This window comes from Eucyclogobius newberryi, unplaced genomic scaffold, assembly GCF_026437365.1.
Source record: "Eucyclogobius newberryi isolate DKJ021-1_F unplaced genomic scaffold, fEucNew1.0.hap1 SCAF_12, whole genome shotgun sequence".
Taxonomy (NCBI): Eukaryota; Metazoa; Chordata; class Actinopteri; order Gobiiformes; family Gobiidae; genus Eucyclogobius; species Eucyclogobius newberryi.
The window spans coordinates 18,689,682-18,700,267 of NW_027315746.1; the positions used below are offsets into that span (position 1 = coordinate 18,689,682).

Consider the following 10,586-nt stretch of genomic DNA (forward strand, 5'->3'; position numbering starts at 1 on the left):
ATTTTCTGGTTTAATTCTGGGTTAGTACTAGTTTAGACATGGCCTAGTCTTGGGATGGTCCTTCTTTAATTCTGTTTTAGACCTGTTTTGATTCTGGGTTAGTCCTGGTTCAAACTTGGTTTGTTCGAGTCTAGTCCTAGTTTAAATCTAGTTCAGTTCTGGATGGGTAATTTTGCAAAGCAATGCTGGTAAAGCATTGTGTTTAATATTCCTCACAAAAAGCAAATCTATCGGTTATTGGAGATATTTTGCGCGACCCAGAAGTCACAATTGTGGCGTGATGTGCACCTCTGGCCCAGAGGCCTTGGCCCTCCGAAAAATCTGTCCCTCGGGAAAATGATGTTGAATAGCCCTGACATTATGTGTCTGTCTCTGTTGAGAACACAGGGGACCTGCCACCTCCAGAAAGTTACAGTGTTGCTTTAAAGTAAATTAACATAAACAAAAATCAAGCAACATATAAAGATAATACTTATTTTATTATTTATATTTAAGTTATTTACATGCATGTTCGTTGTGCAGTCACAAAATTGTAATAATTCGCTATGAATAACCTGCACTAGGATAAATATTTTACACATTAAACATATTTACAAAAGAGCTTCAAACTATAAATAAACCTACGAACCAATAAATACACTTTCTTAATATTCTTAATATGGCAATGCATTGTTTTATTTATATACTTCACCCTCAGATATTGTTTGTATTGTCTAACATCTTGAACAGATCCTATTGTATGTTGTCCACTTTTGTTTAATGTCTGCATTTTAAGTATTGACAGTGTCTGTGAAAACAAATGAACCTGTGGGAACAATAAAGGTCTATCTATTTATCTTCTATATCAAGCTTTCCATCAAACACAGGTGTATCTCTTGAAAGCTTGGCCTCTGTTTGGCGTTCCTCCTCCAGCAGCTCAACATGAGTTCATTGTAGACCGAGTCAGGACAACAAACGGGTCTTGGGAGGTAAACCTGTTAAGGGCAAATGTGAATTGTAACACATCATAGTTACAATACACATTGGGTAAAATAACAAGCAGCAAAATGCTGACCTGTTTTCCTTTGTCTCTGAAAAACTCTCCTGTATTTTCAATGACTTGCTCGTCAGAAAGATGTGAGTAAGGCTGTGCCTTACACAAAGTCAAAATTTCCCAAAGAGTCACTCCAAAAGCCCACACATCACTGGCCATGGTGAACTTTCCCTGAAGAAGAAGATCACTTTCAAAAAGGCAAACTTAACAAGATTAATTGATCATTTGCAGCGACATCACGCTGTATGTATAACACAATTTACACATTAGCAACACACAGCCTGATGTTTTTAAATGGTCTGAAAGGATAGTAAATAGACAAAACAACAGTTTTGAGTTTGAGTGAAAAACGACTGATTTCAGGAACCCTCCGGCTCATGTTGAGGACATCATGTGAAAGGACAATAAGGACAAGATATGTAAAACACTTTCAATAATGCAGGACAATGCAGTGCTGTCACTTACCAGGAGAATGCTCTCCCAGGACATCCAGCGAATGGGCAGGACAGCTCTCCCCTGGATCCTGTAGTAATCTCCACGATACAGGTTGCGGCTCATACCAAAATCTGCTATTTTAATGGTATAGTTTTTACCAACCAGGCAGTTGCGTGTGGCCAAGTCGCGGTGAACAAAGTTTAGTGAGGACAAGTACTTCATCCCAGATGATACCTGTACTGCCATGTCCATGAGTTTATTATAGCTAAAAGGAAATACACAATGTCATCCTCTAAGGCAAAACACAGCATTTTAAACAATGAGATGAGTGAGGTTACTTGACTGTAGTCTTTCCCTCTTCCTCATCACTGAGAGACAGCTTGTGAAGGAACTGGTTAAGGTCTCCATTCTCCATGTACTCAGTGATCATGCAGAGAGGGTCAGTGTCCACACACACTGCCAGCAGACGCACAATGTTTGGGTCTCTAAGACGGGACATGATGCGTATTTCTTTCAAAAAATCATTCCTGTTCCACACAGAGGAGACCAAAAACATTATTCAGTGCGCTAGAGACACCAGGAACTTCCTTATTGAAACAATAAGATTTAATGCTCACCTTGCATTTTTATTGGCATCTTCTCGTAGAGTTTTAACAGCAACAAGTAAAGGAGATTCTGCTTTTTCCGCTATAGACAAGTCTGCATCTAGAAAGTCCTGCATGTCCTCAGCTTCACACAAGTGCACCTGTGTTAAAAAGCCCAGTCTATCAGGCACTTCTCAGCACTTTCAATCTTTGTTTAGTTTGATTTTTACACAATAGATATAATAAGAAAGCAAATAGAATGTTCTTTCTTTTTAAAACCATATCAGATCACATTTTTCCTTTTAACATAACATAAAAAAATTAAATTGGGTCAACATAAATTTTTTTTTTAGCACAAAGTATTGTAGATTATCTATATTTACAAGCAAATTAAAAGGATTAAGAGAAAATAGTATAGACCAAATTACTATTTATATTATTCAGATAGCCAAATTTTAATGTACTTCTCCAAACTGTCCCTCTCCAAGCTTTTCCTTGAATGTGAGCTTGTGTCGGGGGAACTCTGTCATGGAAGAGTCTGTGGCAGTAAACAGGTTGACAGCTGTGATGGAGCACTTGTCTGAGCACTCCTGCAGACTGATGATGTCCGCCTCTTGCGTAGTGGGGCGGGTCTGGACCGGCAGCTGCTTGCACTTTACTACAAGAGCTGGGCCCTGTAATCAAAATGCAATTTTAAAGCAGCAAAACCTTCACCAAACACACTATTAGTACAAAAAAAATGAATATGAGAGAGAGAGAGAAGATGAGAGAGAGAAGAGAGAGAGAGAGCAAGAGAGAGAGAGAGAAGAGAGAGAGCGAGAGAGCGAGAGAGAAGAGAGAGAGAGAGCGAGAGAGAGAGAGAGAGCGAGAGAGAGAGAGAAGAGAGAGAGAGAGCGAGAGAGAGAGAGAGAGAGAGCGAGAGAGAGAGAGAGAAGAGAGAGAGAGAGCGAGAGAGAGAGAGAGAGCGAGAGAGAGAGAGAAGAGAGAGAGAGAGCGAGAGAGAGAGAGAGAGCGAGAGAGAGAGAGAAGAGAGAGAGAGCGAGAGAGAGAGAGAGAGAGAGCGAGAGAGAGAGAGAAGAGAGAGAGAGAGCGAGAGAGAGAGAGAGAGCGAGAGAGAGAGAGAAGAGAGAGAGAGATGCGAGAGAGAGAGAGAGAGAGAGAGAAGAGAGAGAGAGAGAGAGAGAGAGAAGAGAGAGAGAGAGAGCGAGAGAGAGGAGAGAAGAGAGAGAGCGAGAGAGAGAGAGAGAGAGAGAGAGAAGAGAGAGAGAGAGAGAGAGAGAGAGAGCGAGAGAGAGAGAGAAGAGAGAGAGAGAGCGAGAGAGAGAGAGAAGAGAGCGAGGAGAGAGAGAGAGAGAGAGAGAGAGAGAGAGAGAAGAGAGAGAGAGAGAGCGAGAGAGAGAGAGAAGAGAGAGAGAGAGCGAGAGAGAGAGAGAGAGAGAGCGAGAGAGGAGAGAGAAGAGAGAGAGAGAGAGAGAGAAGAGAGAGAGAGAGAGGCGAGAGAGAGAGAGAGAAGAGAGAGAGCGAGAGAGGAGAGAGAGAGAGAGAGAGAGAGAAGAGAGAGAGAAGAGAGAGAGAGAGAGAGAGAGCACCTGTTGTCTCATTATCAAGGTTTTCTATGGAATCTGCAAATTCTGTGAGTTTTCGGACAAATCGTGAAGGCTCTTGGTAGTCGGGCGCAGGAGGGAAAGATCCTCTCATAGATGGAGTTGAAGGTGGAGCCGCCTTCACTGGACAGAGACGAGTGGTGAAAGGAGAAGCTCTCTGTTTGGAAAGCAAGACGAGCCGTCAGTTCATCATCAAGCAATCGACGAGATGCCTACAGAAAGGAAAATTTAGGCTTTGGTCTGAATATAAGATTCAATATGATAGCTTGGTACCTTTTCAAGCATCTTTTGCCACACCTGACGCCACAGAATAATGACAATGATGGTCATCAGGATAGCAATGATAGCAACCAAACATCCAATCAGGATTCGAGTGTTGCTGTCATCTATCTTATGTGTGGGATCATCCCCTGTAAAACATACAGATTATACCAGTAGTGGTTCATAATTATGTAAGATACATCAATCATTCATTACATTTGAATATTAAATTTATTACATAGAACCATATCATTTTCAATATTTCCATTTGAATTTCACGAACATCCAGAAGATGGCACTGTTCAATTTCAGAAGTCAGAGACTCACCCAAGAAAGTGTTACAATTAGTATCTCTACAGGCAAAGAGATATTTGTCTATATTTTGTACCGTAATTATGTGATAAACCTAATACATAAATATACTTTGTAGAAAAGTTCGGTACCTGGTATGTTTGTCGGATGTCCGTGTTTGCGCGCTGACATGGATGTATTGTACACAGCAGATCCTGCAGTCGAAACAAAGCCAAAATCAAAGAGGAAGCCAAAGAGCATATTGGTAGATTTTAGATTTTGGAATGTGCCCTCTCTGACGTGGGTTTGGAGCCAGTAATACTATAAATCAACTAAAAACATGTACCCTTTGTCCTTTCCTCATATTATTCTAACCTAAACTAACCAATAAATAATGTTGTTAGGTCCTGTGGATCCCAGCTTGTATCTTGCTTCATCTTGATCATTGTCTCAGTGTACCTGATTGGAAAGCCACCTCACTGAACAGCATCCAGAGGTCTGCGAAGTGGAAGCGACACTTGATGGTGCTGGCAGTGCGGTCCCCCAGAGGGAACGAGACAAAGCGGGCCCTTTGACTGACCCGGTCCACTGCCGGTCTGAAGGACACTGGGTCTGACTCCCACTCTGACCCAGAGCGGAAGAAACAGGTGGCCTGTCTGAACGTTCGCACTCCTCGAGTGAACATATTATTGCAGTGCACCTGAGGAAGAGAAGTACAGGTACAAATATACATAAGTATTAAATAATCAATTCATAATCATAATGTTACTTTTCCCTTTTTATTTTGGGTGACAGTGGCTCAAGTGGCGGAGCGGATGTCTGAGCAGTTGTCTTTCGAATCCAGCTGAAGCCAGTGTCTTTGGGCAAGACACTCCACCCATCTTCTTGCCAATGTGAATGTGTATGTATGTGTGACTGTGATTGGTCAGAGGTTGTTGGCAGCCATATTTCCCTCAGCCTCAGGGCATCTATAGCTACAGGAGCATAGTTCACCACCAGAGTTGGACGGAATGTGTTTAAAACACATGGAGAGAACTGAATGGGGGTGTCTCAGAGTTTCGAAGGGTGTGTTATTATTTTACACACCACAAATGAGAGCAAACACTTTTAAATTAGGTTGGAATGCATCTTTTTACACCCCTGTAAACCCGGGCCCTAGGCTCAGAAAATATCTACCCTTGACTTTCCTGACATGTCTCCAGAGTCCCGACAGTGGTCTGTTTGATCAGATTGCACTACCTTCATTGAGTACTCATATAACCCATGTTTTCTTTTACCTTTATAGAGGTGAAGTTTCGTATGTGGTCAAAATCAAAGATCATCTCAATGTAGCCTTTGGGGAAGCTCTTGTTGTTCCAGCCCACATAGTCGTAGCCTGGCCACATTCCGTAGATGTGACTGTGAAGAAAATCATCCAAACCCCATGTCCCATCTGTGAGCTGACCGAGGCCCTTTGTCATCCTGCATCATAAAATGGGTCAGAAATAATTATATTCCAGGTGGGTTTATGTCATTATCTTGATGGTTATGGGAGACCTTTCGGCTGCTGATGCTCCGTCATACACAGAGTCGTTAAAGTAGACGTCCGTGCCTCTGTAAAACATCTGGTGTCCATCTGGAAGGCTGTATGATATCAGGCCATCTAATGTACACAAAATAGTGATGTTTAATCAATGCAAATTCCAGCAGGTGCTTTAAAATAAAACATTGTAGAAAAATGCATGTATTTTATGTTGAAGTTTTTCATGGAAAGCATATATACATGTGCTGCTCGTTCCAGGTCATACTGTGTGTGCTCTGACCATTAACTTCATTCATAATATATTTCAGAACTATTTTATTTACATACTGGCCTATATTTTTCTGATTATTCTAAGTCAGCTATGAAGGTCTGTGTGTGTAGAAGAATTATGCCTATTAAAAGCTTGATTGCCTGAAGAAAGGACCACTGACCAAGCCATTCACATCCGTAGAGCTCCACCCTCATACACGCAATCATGGAGTGGTCCGTCACAGGCATGAAGCGCACATAACGGGCGATAATAGGAGGCTCTAGATCCTTGAGCACAACATCATATGCATTCTTGTTCCCCTCAATTACCTGACAACAGAAAAGAAGTGTTCATGATTCACAGTTAATGTATCAAGAATAAAATTCAACCTTAGATAGTTGTTGAACTTCACGTTGTTGAAGTTTTAAACCCCTAACATCAGTAAAACCGTAATAATAGCGCTCACTTGTCTTCCCTTTCTGTCATTCCAGTCCACCCAGCCGGTCCCATCACGGCTGTAACTGATCCAGTATCTTTGGGCGAACTCGTTGCCCATCCCATCTGCATGCCGCCCTTGGGTGCCCACCAGAGTGATGAAGTGGAGTGAGCGGAGGTCCACCTGGAGGTACTGCTTTTGCCCATCCGGTTCAGATATGATGTCAGGGCACCAGGCGCCGTCCCCATCACCGTTCTCCAAGTCCAGCCTGGAGCAGAGTAAGACAGAAATGACCCGTTAGAAGAACTAAAACCTAGATAAATATCGGATGCATTCACATTTGCACACACACCACTATCAAAACTGTGATTAAACTAAGGAAATTCCATTTCATTCACATTCCATTTGACTTTAAAACAATGTATCTCCAACAATGGAAACGATAGATGGATACCTGTGGAATGTACTTATGGCTGCATCAAAAAAGGCAACAACAAGGAAATGGATGACAAGGACGGAACCGACTGTCAAGGACTGGACTGAAATAACTTTAAAAAATGGAAAGACTAACTTTTCAACCAAATTTGAATACGGACAAATTTGCCGGACTTTGGGACGAATGGGACGACTACAAAAGGGGACATATGCCAGACTGACTTTCTACAGACAACTCATTTTCTTTTAGGATTTTCGCTCTCTGTCTTGTCTTGTTTTTATTTGGTTTTCATTTTGTATTATATATACATAATCAACAACATTTGAACTGAACCTGTAAATAAACCTGGTCTATAACAGGATTAAGCCAGGACTAGAACAAGACCAGGGGACTAAATCAAGATCAAACTAGGACCAGGCCTTAGGTGGCGTAATTCTTCCTGGTTTAATTACCATCTCTCTTTATTTGTGTTTATAAATGCAGTCAGTACAGCTTAGAGACAATAACTCTACATTTCTGTAATCATTTAATTGTAATGGACATCTGCAGACACACCTTCCAAACCTCGCGGCTGTTGACTCAGACCACTGACTTGACGCAGAAATGTCCTCATCCTGGATCTGTCCACCGGTCATACCAAGGGGATAACGGCACACTTCTAAAAAAAAAATAAAAAAAATAATACACATTTTAACCCCCCTCTCTAAACGTACACATTTCAATCATGGGTAGTTCAGCGCTCGCCCCTCTCTAGCCCCAAGTTCCTTCCTGTAGTTAGAGTTGTGAGGCCTCCACAGCTGAACAGAGGCATCACTGTGTAGGTGCCAGTCATAGCAGTACCAGAGGGGAGTGGTCTCATAGAAGCTGCCTTTCAAATTACATTTCTTTTAAAATTAGTTCGCCAAAAGACACGTGAGGATCTGAAACACAAGTATCTGTTTATCTGCAAAAGGAAAATGATTTGATCAGATTTAGTATGTGTACCTTTTCTTTGCACAAACAAGGACATTTTCTATATTTTTGTAGCATATCACAGGGTCTGATTATTTACATGTATAGAACGTGTTAACCTTAAAGTGTTTAACTTATTTCTGCTCTTTTTTACAATGATGTGCACAAAAGGGTTTAGTGGAATTATTAAGCGCAATTGTGGCTATGTTATAACGCGATATTTCAATATTTTAGTTTATTCTTTCATGCAGCACTATATCACAATTCAAAATTTGGAATCGTGACTAGACTTAAAGTAGCAGCAGTAGTTTGGGGGCTTACAACATCTGCCATAGAAATGATTTATTCTAACTGTCTCCACTTGGTAATCTTGTGGCGTCTTTGTTTTGTTCCTGTAATGCCACATAAACAATCTCCCTCCAGACTCTCTAAATAGTGGAAGTGTGTATCTCTGTTGGAGGGAGAGAAAATGTGTCATACCTGTAACTACGCCTACAAATTTTCTAACTTTTCCCCCTAAATACCTGGATCTCGTGAATGGGTTTCCTGTTCTTTGTATATTTACTGCCTGGCCAAGGATAAACCACATGCTCATACACACATAGCCCACCCAATGAAAACTGCTTCACCCACATGCAAAGGCAAATAATGTAACCTTAATTGATGGCAAAAGGAAGATTTGGTGACTTTTTTAGACATACAAATTTGTCATTAGAAGTAATCTCATACAAAAATGTCTTGCATGACTTTGACTGTGCTATAAATATGTTTTCTAATCATTTGCTGAACTTAAAATCTTGAAGTATGCCTATGTTCAGATTTGTTGTAATCAATTCATATAATAAAATATCCCCACAAGCATCGCCATGTCGTTATGTGGTGACTTTCCAACCAAAGATGTAGTTACAGGAAGTGAGGAGCTGTATATCTGTCCAAACTACTGGTAAGCATAGTTAAAAAAGACAGATGTCCTTGTGTCCCTTATAATATAGATTTAATATATACATGTATACATAATACATAATACAATAACAAAATCATAAATGAAGAAGTAGTAGTAAAGCAACACTTACCTGGGTTAACTTGGGATTTTACAGTGCCAGACATCATTATGGTGACAATGACTTGATATATCCACTGCATCTCCATGACTTTTTTATTCTTGCTCCTAAATGTGTTAGACAGATCAGAAATGAAAAGGATTATAAAGTTGCATGAAGTTGTGTGTTGTGTGTTGTCAGTTGGCTGAGAGGTGAACAACCCAACGACCCCAGGTATGTCCACACAAAGTCCTTGTTGTACTTGGGGCGAGAGCTGGACCAGTCCACAGTGGCTGCAGTATACCAGCAATTTATGTCCCTCGTAAGAACCATGTCACTTTTGACATGCACACGCCACATACAGTCAGCTTTGTATCAAAATGTGACAGAGAAGTCTTCATTATTATGTGTTTTACGCAAGTTTTTTTCTTTTTTAGGGTTTAGGGTTAAGTCGTTTAGTTAAATATTTTTGTTTATCGTGATATTTTCTGTTAAAATCTATTGCATTTCCAAATTTGTTTTTGTGACTGGCAAAGTAGCAGTAGTAAAGATCTGTTTATTTCTCCATTTTGAGACAAAGTTGGACAAAGTTGATACACAAATACCCGATGCCTGAGAAATAATCATATTAGTTATTATGGTTTTGTGAAAAGAACTTTTCAATACAAAGTCAACTAAGACTAAAAAAAGTAATCAAATCAAAATGTATATTCATCTGAAGCTGAAATGCAGGCCTCATAAATACACTTTATCTAGAAATGCAATGCGATTTGTCTGAAGACGTACACAAAAAGGCAATCTAATCTACGTTAAGAGAAGATTAAACTTACATTTTGAATTCCTTCTTTGGTTATGAATCCATCTGTTTTAAGGGATTATTCCACATTTGCTTCAGTTTGACGCTTTCATCGGGGCTAAGTGCTGACCTCCCACTCTGAGAGACTTCAGTGCAAATGGAAAAGACAGGCAGAGCGAGCGGGAGGAAGGCTGATGTAACAGTATTTCTCACAGAGAGAAAATAACATGCTTGGAGATTTTGAGGCCAAAATCCCAGAATTCCACCTGATCCACAAATGGTTCCAATTACACGACCCAGAGAGGAGACAGTGCTCCATGGCCGACAGCTACTGACAAAAACACAAGCTCGGTTTTACTGCGAGACGTAACCAGTTATTAGTGCCAACTCAGCCACTGTGATCCATGGAAAACCTAATACAAACAACATTGCATTGGCAGAGACATTTTAGTTTACCATACACTGTACATACATTTTCCTGGATGAACATAAAAGTAATTAGCACAAAAGAAACAATAGTAATAATAGTGCAATATAAAAAATAGTGCTATTCATTTACAGTATAACTGACATAGCCTTCATGTAAACTGCTGACGATGACTCACAAAAACCTATGGTCAGAAATGAGAAAAGAAGAGTTTGGTTGTGACCAATAGAAAACGTTACAACTGCAGTTCACACTTGTAGAGCTATAGTTATGTCAAGTAACTTTTGATTGTGTAAATGTAAGAGCAGAGGAAACAGAGTGACATTATCTTCACAGTGAAACTCCAGGTGATGGTGGCCCCAGGTGGGTGCAATAGCTGCTATTGAACATGATTTGAGTCTTTCTGACCTCACCTCTGAGGCAACACCAGGCTGTTCCTGCTGCGCCCACTGTGCACTGCGTTTAATCATCCCTGTAAGAAAGCCATTATGGATCTCCTTCTACATACAGTATATACAGG

The 10,586-nt window shown here is 40.6% G+C and overlaps 1 protein-coding gene across 1 annotated transcript; it reads right to left on the reverse strand.

Annotated features, from left to right (window-relative positions):
- Window positions 1-666: 666 nt before the first annotated feature.
- On the reverse strand, window positions 667-10,090 carry ddr2b (discoidin domain receptor tyrosine kinase 2b). Its single transcript, XM_072441186.1, is given in 19 exon segments — window positions 667-974; window positions 1,055-1,204; window positions 1,499-1,733; window positions 1,807-1,995; window positions 2,086-2,213; window positions 2,517-2,666; window positions 2,668-2,726; window positions 3,642-3,729; window positions 3,731-3,868; window positions 3,930-4,066; window positions 4,361-4,423; window positions 4,668-4,908; window positions 5,486-5,669; window positions 5,745-5,850; window positions 6,162-6,309; window positions 6,447-6,684; window positions 7,408-7,510; window positions 8,877-8,971; window positions 9,674-10,090. Coding segments are annotated over 19 exon segments (2,589 nt in total). The 5' UTR covers window positions 9,676-10,090; the 3' UTR covers window positions 667-839.
- Between the last annotated feature and the right edge of the window lie 496 nt (window positions 10,091-10,586).